Source organism: Hyperolius riggenbachi, chromosome 4 (genome assembly GCF_040937935.1).
Source record: "Hyperolius riggenbachi isolate aHypRig1 chromosome 4, aHypRig1.pri, whole genome shotgun sequence".
In the NCBI taxonomy this organism is placed as follows: Eukaryota; Metazoa; Chordata; class Amphibia; order Anura; family Hyperoliidae; genus Hyperolius; species Hyperolius riggenbachi.
Window position 1 is genome coordinate 56,943,371 of NC_090649.1, and position 21,672 is coordinate 56,965,042.

At 44.6% G+C, this 21,672-nt stretch overlaps 1 protein-coding gene across 6 annotated transcripts in view; it reads left to right on the forward strand.

Moving 5' to 3' along the window:
* Positions 1-21,672, forward strand: part of NCOA1 (nuclear receptor coactivator 1) — a 712,820-nt gene that overhangs the window by 481,207 nt on the left and 209,941 nt on the right. For all 6 annotated transcript variants that reach the window (XM_068280070.1, XM_068280071.1, XM_068280073.1 and 3 more), the window contains 2 exons: positions 4,458-4,557; positions 19,931-20,097. In XM_068280070.1, the coding sequence (XP_068136171.1) occupies positions 4,475-4,557; positions 19,931-20,097 (250 nt within the window). In that variant the 5' untranslated portion in view covers positions 4,458-4,474. The remainder of the gene's footprint in view (positions 1-4,457; positions 4,558-19,930; positions 20,098-21,672) is intronic.

The window sequence follows — 21,672 nt, forward strand, 5'->3', positions numbered from 1 at the left end:
GCAGGAAAAATCGGTGATAACTCAGTGGTGAAAAGGTCATCACGCCTAAAGTCTTTTAGGCGTGATAACTGGGTTATCACCGCTTTGTGAATCGAGGCCATAGAGTTTGCCATAACGACTTCCTGTGGCAATGCATTCCACATCTTAATCACTCTTACTGTAAAGAACCCTTTCCTAAATAAATGGCTAAAACGTTTTTCCTCCATGCGCAGATCATGTCCTCTAGTCCTTGGAGAAGGCCTAGGGACAAAAAGCTCATCCGCCAAGCTTTTATATTGCCCTCTGATGTATTTATACATGTTAATTAGATCCCCTCTAAGGCGTCTTTTCTCTAGACTAAATAAACCAAGTTTATCTAACCTTTCTTGGTAAGCGAGACCTTCCATCCCACGTTCCCGACTTGAGTCAGATCACCTGATCTGCATGCTTGTTCAGGGTCTGTGGCTACAAATATTAGATGCACAGGATCAGGGGGGGAAAGAGGCAAAGTGCATTGTTTTACAGAAAATAAATATGGCAGCCTCCATATCCCTCCCACCTCAGGTTCTCTTTCAAACTTTTCCTGAGTTATATCAGATTACTAAAAGTTTAGAGAAACAGAAGTTCCACCATTGTCATCATGCATAGCTGCAAAGGTGTGAGGATTTTTGGACCATAGTCTAAGGCAATTTGGTGGGAACCACATTTCACTACTAGTATGTATTTGAGAAGCAGGTGGACACTGGCCATCAGACCTAGCCACTCTTGAGCAATGCCACCTGCCCCTACCCTTTGGGGTATGAGTTCATCGGGCAATGTACATTCCTTATCAGTGTACACTGCAAGCAGTCTATGGGCACTGAGATAAAGTCAGAGAGTGAAGAAACGCCGGAACATAAATAGTGACACATCAATTACCACTTGGCCCCCTTCTGCTCCAGGGCCCCCTAGCAGCTGCTATGGCTATTGCTACACCCCTAGGGTGAGGTCTGAATATGGGCCCTTGTCACTATAAAGCAAGAGTACAGAAAATCACTTGATGGCTCACAAACAGAACGTATAAGTTATTTCCTGGGCCTGGCTAAATATCCCATATTTTCCAATCAGATCTGGCCCATTAAAGGTGACCATTGAAATGTTCACATTGCTACATGTATGACCACCATCAATTTGTTGTTCAGCTCCTGCCCACCTTGAGTATTCCCACAACTACTGTTGCATTCTTGCTTATGTTAGATACATTCAAAATTCCTCCAAGAATAATAATCAGAAGTTGTTGAAGGTAGTTAAAGTTCTGATTTAAGAAGGCAAACCATACTAAGCATTGCTTTTTAGTAGGAGGGCTTTTTGGCCTCTTTTAGTCCCCTATACTTTCCTAGAGGTCCTGGGTCACCCTAAGCTTGGGTATTCTGTTGTACAGGCCCAAGCCCTATCTCATAGAGCCATATCAATCCCTGCCATGCACTGAAGAGGACCAACAGTCCAAAGCAGGCTGTCTGCATATTGGCTCTGTACATATAATAAACTATAGGCTTGCTATACTCCAGCGGTTCTGCGTGCAAGCCTGGCTTCAGGGGCATAAAAAGATAATTTGCATATTCAGTAGTGATGCATTGTGGGAGACCACAATTACTCACTTCAAGCCAAGTTATCACAAATACCTTCTGGTTTAATAGGGCAAACTACACCGAGCATTGCTTTTTAGTAGGAGGGCTTTCCGGTCTCTTTTAGTCTTCTGTACCTTCCTAGTAGTTTTGGGTCACCCCGAGCTGCTTAGGTATTTTGTTAAAGTTGGAGGAACACAAAGATCTCCCCATTCAGATTAGAAATGGTTTGGAACTGCTAATGTGTACCAACAGGTGATCAGCCAACTCTAAATCAACAAACTGTTTTACCCTTAAAAGCTTTCTAAATCTCTTATCCTTCTTGGCCTGCACCAGTCCATTCACACATGCAAGTGGTTGGCAATGCCTTTAAGAAGGCAGCGAGGTGCGCGGACGGCAGCAGATGCTGATCATTTGGACTATAGCGTGCCAAGTCTTCGGTAGTGTTTGGTTTCGTTTGAAGTGAATACAGATCTAGGGTACGGCCTGTCAGCCCAGATTCAGAGCAGTCACTCTTATGTAACATGAAAGTAGACAGATTCCATTGAAGGCGCTTCTAGCGAGATACCAGCTACGGCCGGCCTGGCTGCCATGTGTGCATTACGGAGAGTTCTTACAAATAAAAACATCTTAAAGGTTCAGTCCAAAGAATAATAAGGTGGTTTCAACTGGACTTCTTTTTCTTTTCCTCGTGGTTGAAGAAAATGTGTACTGACTTCTACAGAGCAAACTTCTTGAGTTCCGATGAGAAGAGAGGCATCTCCTTCACTAATTAGAATGGAAGACGTCACTCTAGAGGAGCCATGAAACATTTTCTCTAACAGAAAACCTGCACAGCTGAATGTGTGAGAACATCTACAGAAATAAAGGGGTTTCAGTTCATTGGAAACTGAGGTTTCTATTTAGCGTGAGTCTTGGCTTGGTGAATTAGTCCATTGGACCCTTCTGTCCATCAGGGACTCTGGTGGTGGGTGGAGAAGTGTCCTCACCTGAGGTCTAAGCTCCACCTGGCTGCTGTGACAATTATAAGTGTGTCTCTGTTTTTCCACTGGTAGGAAACACAACCAGTAAACTCCAGTGGGGAGATCTCGCTGCTGGAGTCTCAGTGTAATATGAGAATGCAGAGAGGGATTTATCGAACCAGCACACGCTAAAAACTAAACTAACAAGTTTCAGTGGACATACATACATAAGTCAAGCGTCTTTCAAAGTCCATGGGCAGGTTTTTTTTGTATGCATTTAACAGAAGTTTACTTTACAGTAAAACAGAACTGAAAAAAAAGATACTTGCCTGTGAAGAAGGAAGGCTATGGATCCTATTGGACCTTCCCCGTCCCCCATCGGTTCCCATTATTCCAGCGCTTTCACCTCTGTTACAGCTTTTTGACCAATGAATAGCTGGTCGTATACACCTCTACGAGGCCTCGGAAGGCTTTAGAATTGAAGCACTCCTGTCCCCGAGTTCTCCCGTAGGCGGGGGACTCTGCTTGCAGTACAGTGCAACTCGTCTTCTGGAACACTTACGGACACAAGTGCTCACAATGCCTTCTGGCAACCCTTGGTGAGGGCGAGTTCTCCCTCTGGTGTTGTGTGAACTGGTGACTAATTCTACAGAGGTGCAGCTGTATGATCCCGCTGAAGATAGAAAGACAAAAAGAAACAGCGCTAACTGTGTGTATTAGAGGTGGCCAAATGGCTGCATAGACAGGTCCCACCTGGTTTTGGTGGGCTGTCTGGTTAGAAATCAGCTATTTATCACGTGCATCCCTCTTGTGGCCAGAGATTTGACGCTTGATGATCCGTGGACCAAATGGTATAGGGAAGCAAACAGGATTTGGCTTGTTGCACTTGTAAGTGGTGTGCATGCATGCAAGGGATTGCTGGTGCAGCATGTATGGATGTATGAGCCTGTAGGCTAATATTGAAGTTGCGTTTTAATACGTATGAAGAAATTACAACACATTGTGCGAGGGCGGACCCGCCAAAGCTTCATATCCGGTTAAAGAAGCAAAACCTATTATGTATTGTTGCTGCATTATTAAAAAGAAAAAACACTATCAAACCAAGTGTTCTATAATGACAATGTACAAATAATGTCTAAGTAGCAGTGTAAACATTTTCCTACTTTTCATGTTAAATATCAGAGGCAAAAGCTCTAATTCATTGTGTGTAGATTTTAGCTACGATTGGAATGTCTCATTTGCTAAGGTATGAATCTCTGCAGTCTGACATGCTAAGAACAGTGCAATATTGAAGCAGAGTTATATGAAAAGCCTGTCAGGTATCAGGTTTCACACACACACACACACACACACACACAATTACAAATGTTTATGTTGCAGATAAGATACATTTCCTCTGCTCTCAGAACAGATACAGGCAGAGCTTTCTTACACACACACACACACACACACACACACACACACACACACACACACACACACACACACACACACACACACACACACACACACACACACGATTAACAGATGAAGTGTGAGGGAATCCCCCCTCCCATCATGGTCCACTCTGCCCTCAGATTTGCCATTAGAAAAGTGTGAAAGGAATTAGATAACAGTAAACAAAGAGATAAGAATTCAAATGTATACACCAGTACTTAGCAGCACTTCCCAAACATTTCCTATCTCAATTGAAAAAAAACATCTTTATCAATAGAGTTCCTTTAATGAAATGGGGGGATGTGATTTTGAACGCATTTCTGAAACCTCTGCGGTGTCACGTATCGGATTTCGGTGGATAGACTTTTGGATGTTCTGCTGTTTAATTTCATTCAGCACAGGGATGAGTCACCAAAATGCTTTGAAACTACCTCTGTATTTGTCTCGTAACCCGAGTTTTCTGTTTATCCCTCAGGTGTGAAACAGGTCAAGATGAGTGGCTTTGGAGACAGTTCGACCGACCCTGCTAGCCAGGAGCGCAAGAGGAAGGGCTCACCATGTGACACCATGCAAAAGTGAGTCATCGCTCTTCTGACAGGGAAACTTTACCGCGGTGGCAGCCATGTTGTTCTGTGTCACGGGGCTGAACGTCGGGCTTTATGTAGCCTCACAAAGCGATTCTGGGCGAGGAGCCGGGGGATAAAGGGAGATATTGTGGCTGAGATGGGAGTGTAACATTAATGGTTAAAGTGTGGAGAAAGGCTGCATTCAGCATGACCTATACATTAAACATCCATGCCATGCCTGATTAGCTCGCAGTGTGTGAAAGGCTGAGGCCTGGCTCTGGGTGTTGGGCAGCTGCTCTGCTCTCGGGGTATGGAAAACAAGGCCGAGCAGCCATATGCTGGGTTTTCCTGCTGCAGCCTCGATCTGATGCCAATCTGCTCTCTCTGCATAACGCACCATCTCTGAGCAACAAGATGGAGGACACCCCTAAATGATAATTCCTGTCAGGAACACCCTGCTGGGGCCGAGCTGTGTGGCGCTCCCTCTGATTTCCGTGGGAACCAGTAATGGAGAACAGAGGAGAGAAGATTAATGACAGACATTAACCCAGCACGTTACTGCTGCCCGCAGTCTATACATCATCAAAGGACATGCACGGCTCTGAGGGGTGTGTGCATCTCTATATATATATATATATGTATGTGTGTGTATATCTATATCTTTACTTTTTACAAGCAATACTCCCCTTACAACAGATGGTTTAAGGGTCCACTGAAAAAGTGTAAAATGTTAAAGCAGAATGAAACCCAGCATTTCTTCTTTGCTCTAAAAGAATATTTACAGCACATTATAAACTAACACCATTTTTTTTAACAGAACAGCATGCAACTAGTTAAACACATGACTTACAAGCACCCTGCAGGGAAAGCTGGACGCATCCGAACTGGAGATAACATTATCTTGTGTTTACTTAAAGGGGAACTTCAGCCTAAACAAATATACTGTCATTAAGTTACATTCGTTATGTTAATTAACATAGATAGGTAATATAATCTATTACCCACCCTGACTTAAAAGAACAGGCAAATGTTTGTGATTCATGGGGGCTGCCATCTTTGTCATGGGGGCAGCCATCTTTTTGGTTGAAAGGAGGTGACAGGGAGCATAAGACACAGTTCCAACTGTCCTGTGTCCTGATTACCCCCCCCCCCCCCCCCAGCTGCACACGCTAGGCTTCAAATGTCAAATTCAAAATGTAAAAAAAAAAAATTGCACCAAAACAGCAGAACGAGAACAACAACATCAGAAATCCCATCATGCTTTGCACAGCATCAGGGGAAAAATGCCCGGGCAGTTTTCTTCTGTGCAGCTAAAAATGAGGCTTGTATAAGAGAAACAAAGTTCTGATGCTGTGAAACTGTTAAAGAAACACCAAGCCTTTTCAGTGCTGCTGAGTCGATTTTTAGTCTGGAGGTTTACTTTAATTGTATCACGGGAGGAATGTAAACACTTCTCTGACTGTGCAGACACTCCGGAACACAGACAGATACTCAGGAAGCATTTCTGCGTACATTACAACATGAATAAACCAGTTATGAATAAAATGCAAAGGCTGCACTCAGAACAAAAAAATTGTACTTTGGGAACTTGTAATTTCTAAATGAATAATAATACTTATTCACAAAAGCAAATATGATAACCGTATGGCATATAAAAAAATAGGAAAATATGTTTTTATTGAATATTATGTCAGAGTTTTATACCGCTTTAAATACATGTAAACACATACAAATAAGAACTATGTTTCTTCCAGAGTAAAATGAGCCATAAATGACTTTTCTCCTATGTTGCTGTCACTTACAGCAGATAGTAGAAATCCGACAGAACCGACAGGTTTTGGACCAGATCATCTCCGCATGGGGGATTCTCAGCATGGCCTTTATTGTTTATAAAGACACTCCCTGAAATGGATTTATACAAATATGCTGGCCAGCCTCCCTACTCACCGTACACTTTTTTGGCAGTTGGACATAGCAACTGCCACGTCTCAAGACTGTCTCCCGTTGCGCTCCCGTGCTCAGGAGTGTTCTGCGCCTGTGCAGTAGTACTGAGTAGGTGCAGAACTCTCCAGCGGTGGGAGCATAACAGGGGCGCAGGCATGGCCGCGCATGCACAGGACCCCCAGACCAGAGGACTTTCAGGGCCAGATTCCAGACGTTCTAGGCAGTGAAGCAATCAGCCTGGAGGGGACTTTGTAAAAATTAAAAGTACAAATAACAAAACATTTGCTTATAAAATAAAAGGGAATAAGGCAGAAATAAGTGTTACCCTGTGTAATGCTATTCCTGTTTGACTAGTTCTGATTCGATCAGGGACTTCTCTGCTCAGGGAGCCACCTTCAGGGGCGGAGCCTCACTGGCTCTGTGCAGGGAATGTAACCGGGGACTACCCAATATTCAAATTAAAAAAGAATCCAGTTTCCTGTGGAAATGCTTTTTGCATTATAGAACTTCCTCTTAGTAATTATAGGCAGAAATCAGACAGTTTCTGTCTCTGACAACCCAGACAGTTTATTCAGGTGTTTTGGCAAATTCCTATTAAGGTCCGTACACACGCCGGACTGCAGGCAACGACGGGTCTGTCGTCATCTCCCGCCGGGCGGGTTTTCAGCAGACAGTCCGGCGTGTGTACAGTCTGTCGGCGGACTGAAACTGCTGTCTGCGAGCGATCCGCCGGGTGACGACGGACTCGTCGTTGCCTGCAGTCCGGCGTGTGTACGGACCTTTAAGGTGTTTACATGTGACAATGAGGTGTTATATTTAAATGTCCTTAATATAGACAGACTTTACAGAAGACGCAGACGTGTGACCTTTTGCATAGGTGATGCAAGTGCTCTCTCCAAAGGGCAATTAAATATAATGCATCAGGTTTACATAGGCTAGTATTTCACACACCCAGCATACAGAAGATAGAAAACATGGACACAAAATCAAATTCCATTTACCCACTGCTCTGTGTTTTATTGTGTAGTCTTCTTCATGCAGTCTTTATTGCAAACATTCCAATATAATCATAAGTGTTTCTGCAGTAATGAATCTTATATCAGTCAGCATGGTTCTATTCTGGCACATTGCCAAGGAGAGGGAAGCTTGTTATCTCCTCTCCCACAATACTGCTCCTCACAGATTGGCTGAGGGCAGTTCAGTATGACAGGCTGAGACTAAGAAAGAAAATACACCTCAGCTCTCTGCAGAAGCTGCTGAAATACAATCTATGCTGTGCTCACATGCGTTTACAAAGCAAGCTAGATATGACAATGCAGTTTCTAAGAGAAAAAAAAAGTAAGTGAGGAAACATCAGCATTGGCTTCTCCCAGAGGCAGTAAAATGGAAAATGCCTTGAACATTTTCTCTTTAACTACTATATATAATTCACTGAAATCAAAACGTGGGCAGTACAAAACATATGTAAGTAGAACAAGTATTTTTCTACTTACATATGTGTTTTTTTTCCTGGGATAGTATGGCCGTCCCTGCTGCTTTAAAGCAATTCTAAGCAGGTATAGAAGAGCCTGAACTGACTCCAGGTCCCTCTTTAGGCCCTCTGAAACTTTTCTGAAAGTTACGTCAACAAACAAAATGGCTACCTCCATTAGGTTAAAGTGACAGGTGCATCATGGGAAAATCGTTCTGGCCTGACTCTTTTCTGGTCACCTCTGTGCAACTAGTTGGCCCTGCTGCCTGTCAGATATAATGGAACAATCACAGTCAATTTCATTATCAATTTGCTAATTACGGCGCAGCCTGAGGTGCCCATCTGTGGCACGGGGCTCGCCTTGCCGCGTGGATGCTTCATGAGGAGAAATTGATCTGTTCTCTCTTACAGCTTCAGCGTCACCATGACAACTGGCTGGCTCTCTAAATGAATTCCCGCCATGCCCCCAGCTACCTCATTATTGCTTTTTCTCCCTCTATAATCATTTTTGTCTGTCGGATTCCTGGGTAGAAAATGAATTGGGTTGGCGAAGACCTTTTTTTTCATGCTTTCTCACTTTTTTGTTTTTGTTTCAGTGTTGCAAGCCCTGGCTTATAGACCCATTAAGCCCCAAATTATTACTAATCTAACGTAAACATACATCTGATGACGCAAGTGGATGTTAAGCAGCTGCTTAGCAAGGCCAGCTGTACACGTTCTGAGAAGCGGCCTTGTGTGCCCTGCTAGGGGAAACCTGGAGTGTTAGGAATAGGGAGGATGCCATTGCTGATAGATGCCCTTTTAACCCTTTATCAGCCAAATAAGGTAAAACTTTATTTGGCTATGCTGCCAAATTTTTGATCATTCCAGATATGGGAGGGGGAGAACAGGGAAGAACGGGAATGTTAATGAGGTTATTCATATTAGAGGTGTTTGTAGGTAAGCTAGAGTGAAGGTAGTCTGTGCAGGATGTAGATCAGAGGAGAATGAGGACTGGGAGAGGGCCCTGGATTTGGCGATATGTCCTAAGCAGCAAGTAGGATTAGTAGGCATAGGTGGGAGAGGTGAGAATGGAATTAGTATGTGATGGAGTGTTGTTTAATAGAAGCTAAAGAGGGTGTGTGGGAGATGAGAAATAACAATAATTCATGGCTAGAGAGAAGGGGAGAAGGTAACAGAGAAGGAGCAATGTGAAAATGGCTTTGCTGACTAGGGATGATCACAGATTGTTTTCCGAATTTATGCAAATTTTTATGCAAATATATGCAGCTTGAAAATGGACCAATCAATTTAAACCTGGGTCCGTATTGGTGACATCTGGGTGTGGGGTGTTTGTATTTTGAGCAGAAGGGATGAAAGAGCAATGGCTGCGAAGAAGATACTAAACATGTTGGCTGCAACATAATGTATGTAGTATGAAAATGTCCTGTGTGACACACTAATGGGAAGTACTGCAAACACTCTATTAGGACCCATTCGTATGCTAACAAAACTACTTCTGGGCTCTGTCATTTTTACTTGAGGTACTCTTTAACTATTTGTGGAATAAGTGGTTAGCTTTCCTTTAAATTCTGCAGAAGGGCTGTTTTGGGAATGCTGGGAAATGTAGTTTTTGCCTTCCCTCTCGCTCTCCAGAACTGTTCTGTTTTGTAAGCGCACCCTCCCTCCACCTCTGGTAGATGATTTCTGTCTCTTGCCGAGTTATTATAGGTGCTATCGCTGTGGCAGTCAGCCTTTATGCTGTGTGACCTCTCCCCGTCGCCATGGCGCCCCCACATGAGACGTGCGATGTAATTGAACTCGTTAGTCCTTGAAGCGGGGCGTCGTTACATAAAGCAGGCCCCTGTTCGGCAGGAAGTGGGTCACTAGCGCTGTTACAGTAAGCCGCGTCTCGTCTACATTTCAGCGAGCGGCGTAATCCGAGGAGCTGGAGGAACCTCTCTGGCGCACGCAGCAGCCGACCTGTCCCGGCAATTAGCGGGTGCTGGAGAGGCAGCCGCCTGGAAGTCTATTGGCATTAATGCTCAGCCGTTTACCTGCCTGTGATACAATTACATGCACCAATTCTCTGTCATCTGCCTCATGAGGGGCGGAACTCTCTGCTGCAGCAGTGATCAGACAGTGAAGCTGCTTTTTTTGCTTTTGTTTTGTTTTTTCATTAGTGGAAGTTCTCTGTTTACTTCCAGGTGTATCAGCGGCCTTTATTAGCGTGGGCCATTCCATCAGTTTATTTATTTACATCTTGGGATGAAAGTATGAATCTGAACTGGACTTGCAGCAAGACTCGAAACTCATTTTAAAGAGGAACTCCAGTGAAAATAATGTAATAAAAAGTGCTTCATTTTTATAATCATTATGTATAAATGATTTAGTCAGTGTTTGCCTATTGTAAAATCTTTCCTCTCCCTGATTTACATTCTGACATTTATCACATGGTGACATTTTTACTGCTGGCAGGTGATGTCAGTGGAAGGAGAGGCTTCTTGCTTTTTTGGCAGTTGGAAACAGCTGTAAACAGCTGTTATTTCCCACAATGCAACAAGGCTCCCACAGTGTGATGTCAGCACCATGGTCCTGACATCACACAGTGGGAGGGGTTTCACCACAATATCAGCCACACAGACCCCCCTGATGATCCGTTTGTGAAAAGGAAAAGATTTCTCATGGGAAAAGGGATATCAGCTACTGATTGGGATGAAGCTCAATTCTTGATTATGGTTTCTCTTTAAAGAGGAACTGTGACCAAGTATTGAACTTCATCCCAATCAGTAGCTGATACCCCCTTTCCCATGAGAAATCTTTACATTTCCTCTAATACATTATCTAGGGGATCAGTATGGCTGATATTGTGGTGAAACCCCTCCCACAGTGTGATGTCATGACCAAGATCCTGACAGTTTCCTGTCTGTGAACCTTGTTGCATTGTGAGAAATAATGGCTATTCTCCAACTGCCAAGCAAACCATATCTCCTTCTGTGCATAGAACTCTCAGTAATGAACATTCTGTACAGATCACCTGGCAAAACTAAAGATGTTACCACCAGTTATACATTTCAGAATGTAAATCAGGGAGAGGAAAGATTTTCAAATGGGTGGGGTGAGAGTGTTGCTGGAGGTGGAGCAGAGACATCACTGGAGGTGGGGTGAGTTTGCACACATTCAAGATTTTACATGCACTTGAAACTTTTAATATTGTATATAGCCCCCTCCACCTTCCCCCAATCCTTATGAATTATCTCTCCTTATAGCTGAAAGGTAAAATGAGTAAGGTGAGAGAATTCATGAAATAAGTTTTGTGAATCAACTTCAGCAAAAGTGTTCTCCTCTTGTGTACAAAATCCATTTTCAGCCCCGAGCGATTAGGACTTTTTCAAAGATGAGTTGAGAAGAGTTATGTAAAAAGTCGGCAAAGTTTGGGCAGCATACTTGTATAGTTCCTGTATGAGCAGCTCTCCTGTGAGAAAAGCTCAGTGCTTGAGGACCAGCGTGGCCTTGAGGTATAGAAGCAGCAGAAGGTCCCCTTGGCTGTAGCTGGTGGTTCCTCTGTGGGGCAGTTTCCATGATTAGCAGCCCCAGGTCAGCAGGGAGCAGGTCATAGCCGATGCCTGTCCTGTGCTAGGCCAGATTTATTGGGTGTGAAGTCATTGCACTGTGTCCACTCTGTGACCTCCAGATTTATACTCTGCTGTCTCCCACTGTTCAGCTTCTGAAGTGACTCCCACTCTGCCCTCCCATATGCCCCATTCTGGGAAATTGCAGAAATCTATTACCGCTGCTTCTTGTAGGGTCCGCCTGAACTCGGGTGAAATGTAATTGAAACGTATCCTGTGTTGCATCTGTTCCTTTATTATTTTCCCAAGAACAAAGGTGAATTTACGCCTCCAGGATGGCGAGATTAGAAAGCAATAGATCACAGGGAAGTGACCAATGAAAACGTAACTGTTATGTTATTGGCTGCTCATGTCATTTTTCCACTTGTTAGAACTTTGCCCTTCCTTTGCCTGATATCATCAGTAACCCTTCCCTTCATCTAGACCAGTAGTGCCCAAAGGTTTTAGGCCAAGGACCATATTACCATTCTTGAGAGTGCTAGGGGGGCGAACTAGCAAAATTAAACACAATTTTTGCTGAAATTTGCCTGTGACATTTTGACAAATAAAACATTTCCACAGTAAATCGCCCATATACCGTGCGCAGTTAGCATGTCCCTTTCAGTATGCAGGCATAGTGCTGCTGGCACAGTGGCAGCTGCTAATCAGTCGCTGTTACTGCTGCTGGCACAGTGGCAGATGCTAATCAGCGGCAGTTATTGCTGCTGGCACAGTGGCAGATGCTAATCAGCGGCAGTTATTGCTGCTGGCACAGTGGCAGATGCTAATCAGCGGCAGTTATTGCTGCTGGCACAGTGGCAGCTGCTGATCAGTGGCAGTTACTGCTGCTGGCACAGTGGCAGCTGCTAATCAGTGGCTGTTACTGCTGCTGGTACAGTGGCAGATGCTAATCAGCGGCAGTTATTGCTGCTGGCACAGTGGCAGCTGCTGATCAGTGGCAGTTACTGCTGCTGGCACAGTGGCAGCTGCTAATCAGTGGCAGTTACTGCTGCTGGTACAGTGGCAGATGCTAATCAGCGGCAGTTATTGCTGCTGGCACAGTGGCAGCTGCTGATCAGTGGCAGTTATTGGTGCTGGCACAGTGGCAGCTGCTAATCAGTGGCTGTTACTGCTGCTGGTACAGTGGCAGCTGCTAATCAGTGGCTGTTACTGCTGCTGGCACAGTGGCAGCTGCTAATCAGTGGCTGTTACTGCTGCTGGTACAGTGGCAGCTGCTAATCAGTGGCTGTTACTGCTGCTGGCACAGTGGCAGCTGCTAATCAGTGGCTGTTGCTGCTGCTGGCACAGTGATAGCTGTTAATTCGTGGCTATTACTGCTGCTGGCACAGTGGCAGCTGCTAATCAGTGGTTGTTACTGCTGCTGGCATAGTGGCAACAGCTAATAAGTGGCTGTTACTGGCATAGTGGTGGCTGCTAATCAGTGGCTGTTACTAGCTCAGTGGTGGTTGATAATCAGTGGCTGTTACTGCTGCTGGCAAGTGGCTGTTACTGGCATAGTGGTGGCTGCTAATCAGTGGCTGTTACTGCTGCTGGCATAGTGGCAATTGCTAATTAGTGGCTGTTACTGGCATAATGGTGGCTGCTAATCAGTGGCTGTTACTGCTGCTGGCACAGTGGCAGCTGCTAATCGGTGGCTGTTACTGGCATAGTGGTGGCTGCTAATCAGTGGCTGCTACCACTACAGTGGTGGCTAATAATCTACAGGCGAACAAAGGGGGAGGCAGAGCGTCGACACCAGGTGGCCCCTGCATGTGGCACCGCAGCTACTACCTTCGCACCGCATGGAGAGAGCAACTGCAGAGAGCTTTGGGGGCCACCAAAGAAGGCTTGGCGGCCGCATTTTGCCCATAGGCTGGACTTTGAACATGACTCATTTAGCATGATTTTAATAAATATTGATTTATAAAGCCGGATCAGTGAATAATGGCGCACAGTGCCTATGCATAAAATGGCGGCTTATTAAAAAGATACACTTATCGCTATTTATCATTAGTACTGCATAATAATGGCGCACAGGGAAAAAAGAAGAAAAACGGCATACAGTAATGTTATTTATTAATAGCGCCATTTATATGCCAAACAGCAGACGTTATTGCGCATAGTAACGTTATTTATCAATAGCGCCCTACATAAGCTAAACTGCAGAAGTTATTTAACTGCAAAACAGTGAATGGATTTAAAGTGACACTGTCAAGGTTAGGGTTAGACACCACCAGGGGAGATTTAGGGTTAGGCACCACCAGGGAGATCTTAGGTTTAGGCACCACCAGGGCGTGCTTAGGGTTAGGCACTTCCAGGGGGGTGGTTAGGGTTATGCACCACCAGGGGGGTGCTTAGGGTTAGGCACCACCAGGGGGGTGCTTAGGGTTAGGCACCACCAGGGAGGTGCTTAGGGTTGGGCACCACCAGGGGGGTGCTTAGGGTTAGGCACCACCAGGGGGGTGCTTAGGGTTAGGCACCACCAGGGGGGTGCTTAGAGTTAGGCACCTCCAGGGGGTGGTTAGGGTAAGGCACCACCAGGGGGGTGGTTAGGGTTAGGCACCACCAGGGGGGTGGTTAGGGTTAGGCACCACCAGGGAGGTGGTTAGGGTTAGGCACCACCAGGGAGGTGGTTAGGGTTAGGCACCACCAGTGGGGTGGTTAGGGTTAGGCACCACCAGTGGGGTGGTTAGGGTTAGGCACCACCAGTGGGGTGGTTAGGGTTAGGCACCACCAGTGGGGTGGTTAGGGTTAGGCACCACCAGGGGGGTGGTTAGGATTAGGCACCACCAGGGGGGGTTTAGGGGTTAGGGATAGGTACAGAGATGGTTCTGTGTGTTAACGCTAAATAACGATAAGGCTTTAATGCTAAATAACGATAAGGCTTTAACGTTAAATAGCGATAAGCGACAAACGAATTAGCGGCAACACCGTGCGCCATTATTCGCAGGTGCCATTTTCAGATGGATCCTTATAAAGCACCAACATCTTCTACAAACCTTTACAAAATAAGGTCCGGTTCACAAGGGCGTTAAACACGGCAATCGTCATGACTGGACAGTGCATTTCAAACGTCGGTATGACCTTTTCCTGTTGTTCGCAAACACATGCTCGATCCCGTTTTCTCGTTTCGTCCTCAAGGCTACATGTAGCCTTTAGGATCAGTTATGCCCAGCGCTTCCGTGTCCCCCCACGGGGATCAAAATGTAACGCAATGACTAAACGCCAGGATACGCCGTTGAAAGTTGCCAAAGCATTTGACATCATCTAAGTGAGACGCCATCACTGCTGATTCCGATGCCCATCTGAAATGTTACAAATAGATTATGAATACGCAGGGTGGAATAATAGTCCTCAGGCCCTGCTGTCATTTTGGGGGGGGAGGTGTCCGGGGGCTAAGGGGGCCCACCCCTGTTGCAGCCATAGTGGAGGACACTGGCCACAGTGGAGGACTAGCAATCGTGTAAGGGCCATAGTAGAGGACTGGCAATTGTGTAAGGGCCATAGTGGAGGACTGGCAATTGTGTAAGGGCCATAATGGAGGACTGGCAATTGTGTAAGGGCCATAGTGGAGGACTGGCAATTGTGTAAGGGCCATAGTAGAGGACTGGCAATTGTGTAAGGGCCATAGTGGAGGACTGGCAATGTGTAAGGGCCATAGTGGAGGACTGGCAATTGTGTAAGGGCTATAGTGGAGGACTGGCAATTGTGTAAGGGCCATAGTAGAGGACTGGCAATTGTGTAAGGGCCATAGTAGAGGACTGGCAATTGTGTAAGGGCCATAGTGGAGAACTGGCAATGTGTAAGGGCCATAGTGGAGGACTGGCAATTGTGTAAGGGCTATAGTGGAGGACTGGCAATTGTGTAAGGGCCATAGTGGAGAACTGGCAATGTGTAAGGGCCATAATGGAGGACTGGCAATTGTGTAAGGGCCATAGTGGAGAACTGGCAATGTGTAAGGGCCATAGTGGAGGACTGGCAATTGTGTAAGGGCTATAGTGGAGGACTGGCAATTGTGTAAGGGCTATAGTGGAGGACTGGCAATTGTGTAAGGGCCATAGTGGAGGACTGGCAATTGTGTAAGGGCCATAGTGGAGGACTGGCAATTGTGTAAGAGGCATAGTGGAGGACTGGCAATGTGTAAGGGCAATAGTGGAGGACTGGCAATTGTGTAAGGGGCATAGTGGAGGACTCGCAATTGTGTAAGGGCCATAGTAGAGGACTGGCAATTGTGTAAGGGGCATAGTGGAGGACTCGCAATTGTGTAAGGGCCATAGTAGAGGACTGGCAATTGTGTAAGGGCCATAGTGGAGGACTGGCAATTGTGTAAGGGCCATAGTGGAGGACTGGCAATGTGTAAGGGCCATAGTGTATGTGTGCCTGGGAGCACCTAGAACAATGTTACCGTACGATAGGGGTTCTCAGAGAGCCCACATTTTACAAAAGGGTGCGTCCTGTAAAACTGCTGACAAATTCTACAGGAACACATGATAATCTGAAATGTTTGCCATTAATCCTTGCAGTGTACTGAGCTGAGCTGAAGGAATTTCCTGTTAAAAAAAAAAAAAAGAAGTTTTGGCAGGAGTCCAACTTTACAAAAGAATTAAAATATGCAGAGAAAATATTGTTGCTGAATTAAGGATGTAAGAATAAACACAGGTGATCATTTGCAGCAGATGCCCAAAGCCTTGCGCTAAAAGCTCTGCTAACTGTATAAATTCCCTGCACAAGCCCTAGGGGAAATGGGAGGGGGGGTTGTCATAGCTACAGGTCATGTGGTATGTGGTTCAATAGCTGGATGTTGATTGGCTCCCCTTGACCTTGACACACTTGACCAATGACCCCCTCCCTCACCACCTCTCTGTACATAGGATTGGACACAGCAACATGCACTTACATGCAAGGCATAATGCATACAATATGGATACAGAAATGTATAGGTAACCTCTCCTTCACATCTCCCCTTCCCCAGGGCCCCATTGCAGCCTTCATGGCTATTTATATATGTTGGTAGGTACTGTGCTTAGCAATTATCAATGAGATGCAAATATTTCTGCGTTTATGTAAAGTTTTATGTAAATAATTGCAGCTTGAAAATGGACCAATCAATTTAAACCTGGGTGGGACCTTAATTGATATGCATAAAAATGCATAAATTTGCATAAACTCGTAAATATTTGCATCTCATCGATCATCCCTAGCTTTAAGCGAGTTAAAGTGAACCTGCCATTTCCTTCACCAAAATGCACATGGGCCTGTAACTCGCAGGATACTTAGGCAAGGTTCACACTTACGATTGAGAAAAACAGATTTTTTTTTTTGTTGTTGTTAAATTTCACATTCATGTGCAAATGGTCTTTTATCACAGCCAATGAAAGCCAATGGGAATTTGCATGTGATGTGCGGATTTATGCTGCAAGAAGATGTAAGTGACTTTCATTAGATTTGCGATGAACATGTTTTCGCACATTGGCAATTCTCATGCAAATCTGAATAAGTGTGAACCCTGCTATTAGATTTATTTTTGCTAGTAACAGCCAGCCCGGGATTTATACCATACCTCTCAAATTTTTGAGGGAAGCAGCAGATTTGGGCGCATGAAACAAGTGGACAAAAAGGGCGCCCCATTCACTCCCATTATAAATATCGTTTAATGGGCGCCGAACAGGGAAAAAAAGGTGCTGGAGATTTTTAATGTATTATAACTGTACTTGTGATGATTCACGTTTAGAAAATGAGCCCGTGATGAATAACGTTTATAAAAATACTAAACATATATATACTATTTAATTAAAACATTATTTAACATTTTAACCCTTACTGTTGTAAAACATTATTATTCACAAAATAAAGCGATCAGTACGTAACGTAAATTGCAATATATTTTTTACAATCACATTTCTAAAACATTATTATCCACCCAAAACAAATATTTTCATTTTTTTATTTAAATTTTTCATTTATTAATATTTGTAAAACATTATTATCCATGGGGGTCTTAGGTTTAGGCACCACCAGGGGGGTCTTAGGTTTAGGCACCACCAGGGGGTCTAGGGGTTAGGGATAGGTACAGGGAGGGCTTTGGGGTGGTTAGTTTTAGGCACCACCAGGGGGGTCTTAGGTTTAGGCACCACCAGGGGGTCTAGGGGTTAGGGATAGGTACAGGGAGGGCTTTGGGGTGGTTAGTTTTAGGCACCACCAGGGGGTCTTAGGTTTAGGCACCCCCAGGGGGGTCTTAGGTTTAGGCACCACCAGGGGGGTCTTAGGTTTAGGCACCCCCAGGGGGGTATTAGGTTTAGGCACCACCAGGGGGTCTTAGGTTTAGGCACCCCCAGGGGGGTCTTAGGTTTAGGCACCACCAGGGGGGTCTTAGGTTTAGGCACCAACAGGGGGGTCTAGGGGTTAGGGATAGGCACAGGGAGGGTTCTGTGTGAGAGTAGGGTTAGGTATAGTTTTAGTACAAATTTAATAATACTAATCAACAGTTATAATGAATGTACTTATATTAATATCATTGTTCTAAACAATATGTTCACATTTTATTATAATAATAAACAATAAATCAAAATTATTCATAACAATATATAATTATAATGTTTAAACAAACAATAGTGTTGTAAAGTTTCACTTTAGAAACAGGGAAGATTAAGGTTTTAGGAATTGCCGATTTCATACACATTATTTAATGATTTATAAATTCTTAAAACACTATTTGTAAACGAAATTCTACACAATATTTTTTATAAACGATAATACTGCTTATCGTTTACACCACGCGCCCTTTTTTCCCGACGCCCTTTTTTGATGTACGCCTTTTTGAGATCGGAAAGAGAGACACTTTAAGGCACGCCCCCTGCCACACCTCTGGCCATGCTTATCATAAAGAATTCAGAAGCAAAGATGTAGTTTTATCGATGAAGCCTCACTGGTCCTTTCTAGCATCATTAGTTTTTTTTTTTCATTTTAACATTTAAAGATAAGACATATTTCAGTTTACCTGATGGGAATAAACTTTGGAGTCAGTCAGGCCTCATTCACAACTAAAACGCGAAATGCTTGTAAAAACGAAAACGCAAACATTTCGCGTTTTTGTGCGCTGTTTTTTCCCCTCCTGGCGCTCCACTGCGCGCTGCATTTTTGGAAAAAGCGCTTTTCTAAGCACTTTTCCACAGCAGTTTTGAGATTCACTCCCTGAAGCAAGTCAGGAAGTGAACTATTTGACCCGGAAAAGAATAAATACAATGTATTTATTTTAAAAACCGTGAATGCAGTCTCCGCATAAAGTGGTTTTGTGAGCGTTTAGCGCTCTTCCTATACCTTCCATTATAGGAAAATCGCCCCAAAAGTAGTACAGGCACCACTTTGCTGAACGCACAGCGCACGAACCACGCTGATATGAACCTTCTCATAGAGAGTCATTGCACAAGCGTTCTGTGGGCGATTTTAACAATCACCTGCGCTTGAAAAAAGCCAGAAAACGCCCCAAGTGTGAACCAGCCCTAAAAGGAAACCAGAGCTAGATTATATTAAGTGTTACACATACCTGGGGCTTCCTCTATTCCCATCCGCACGGATCGCTCCCACGCCACCGTCCTCGGTCTCCTCCCTCTTCGATACCGGATCCTGTCACTTCTGTCAGCCACGGCCAGTCTGACTAAGGGAAATGCGTTCTTTTGCGTATCTCTCCAACAGCTGCTGGAGAGAGATATATAGAGGGTGAACTTTTCTTGTGCATGGGGCTGGAGGAAGCCCCAGGTATATATAACACTTTTAATTTAATCCATCTCTGGTTTCCTTTAAACACCTTTTTTCATTAGAAAAATACATATATTAACACAGATGTGTACATTACTCTTGGAAGATGGACAAAATGAGAAAGAAAGACGTACCATACAATTTTCTGTAAGATTTTCTGTAATTAGATTATTTTCTGTAAAGTACAGTAGAGACTGGTCATTATCTCTGGTGCATCGTCTTCTGCTTATCTCCTGCTGAGTAGAACAATGCTTAATTGCTAGGCAGATAGATGGTTAGATAGATCATTTCCAACATGTTGGAAATTATCTATCTGGCAGGTAAATCTAAAGGTGGCCATACACTGGTCGATTTGCCATTAGATCGACCAACAGACAGATCCCTCTCTGATCGAATCTGATCAGAGAGGGATCGTATGGCTACCTTTACTGCAAGCAGATTGTGAATAGATTTCACTATGAAACCGATTCACAGTCTGTGGAGCTGAAACCACCCCCCCCCCCAGCTTCACTTTACTTCCTGCCGGGTAAGTTTAAACAGTAGAGGGCGGGTTTGCATTAGCCAGCAAGCAGTTGTAGAGTAATAGATTTGGTAATAATGGTCTCCCTTTGACTTGTTGCAGCAATGAGAAGCGCCGGCGAGAGCAAGAAAACAAATACTTGGAGGAGCTGGCTGAGCTTCTCTCTGCAAATATTGGGGACATAGACAACTTCAGCGGCAAAGCGGACAAATGCAAGATCCTAATCAGGAGGATGGACCAGATCCAGCAGCTGAAGAAGAAAAAGCAGGGTGAGTGTGATGGCAATGATAATCCTGATGTGGTCCTGATGTGGTGATGTGTGCAATGAGGTAGTGATGTGTCCTGTAACTAGGTTTTATGTGGAGACTGTACTTTGTTTACCTGAGACCAGTGACATCTCCAGGAATCCAACCTATAACACGCTAGAGGCCAGTGACATCACCAGGAATCCAACCTATAACACCCTAGAGGCCAGTGACATCACCAGGAATCCAACCTATAACACGCTAGAGCCCAGTGACATCACCGGGAATCCAACCTATAACATGCTAGAGCCCAGTGACATTACCAGGAATCCAACCTATAACACGCTAGAGGCCAGTGACATCACCAGGAATCCAACCTATAACATGCTAGAGCCCAGTGACATTACCAGGAATCCAACCTATAACACGCTAGAGGCCAGTGACATCTCCAGGAATCCAACCTATAACACGCTAGAGGCCAGTGACATCACCGGGAATCCAACCTATAACACCCTAGAGGCCAGTGACATCACCAGGAATCCAACCTATAACACGCTAGAGCCCAGTGACATCACCGGGAATCCAACCTATGACTCACTAGAACCCAGTGACATCACCGGGAATCCAACCTATGACTCACTAGAACCCAGTGACATCACCAGGGATCCAACCAATAACACGCTAGAGGCCAGTGATGTCACCAGGAATCCAACCTATAACACGCTAGAGGCCAGTGACATCACCAGGAATCCAACTTATAACATGCTAGAGGCCAGTGACATCACCAGGAATCCAGCCTATAACACACTAGAGGCCAGTGACATCACCAGGAATCCAACCTATAACACCCTAGAGGCCAGTGACATCACCAGGAATCCAACCTATAACACACTAGAGGCCAGTGACATCACCAGGAATCCAACCAATAACACACTAGAGGCCAGTGACATCACCAGGAATCCAACCTATAACACGCTAGAGCCCAGTGACATCACCGGGAATCCAACCTATGACTCACTAGAACCCAGTGACATCACCAGGGATCCAACCAATAACACCCTAGAGGCCAGTGACATCATCAGGAATCCAACCTATAATACCCTAGAGGCCAGTGACATAACTAGGAATCCAACCTATGACTCACTTTGTACTCACGGAACACTAGGAACAGTCATCACCAGGGTTGATTTGTCAAGACTGATCTCTAGTTTTGGACGTTTGTGATGGTTTAGTTGACAGATAGTTGGACAATTTGTTGTTCCAAGGCCGTTTCCAAACAAAGATTCTTATCTGGTGTGTGTATGCAGCTTTAGTTTACACCCTGAGATGAGGTTACTGACAGACATATTAAAGGTGCCCATACACTCGTCAGATTGGCAGCAGACAGATAAGAAATGCATCTGATGATCTATCTGATGCGTTTTTAGAACATTTTTTACCAGGATAGAATTCCAACAGATTTCAGTTTGAAATCTGTTGAAATTCGATCTGATGGCATTTTTTTGCCATCAGATTTCCATTAAGGCCAATGCAAACTGATAAGCAATCTCATCAGATCGACCTAAATTTTCCACCCTGCTAGTTCGACGGAAATCCATC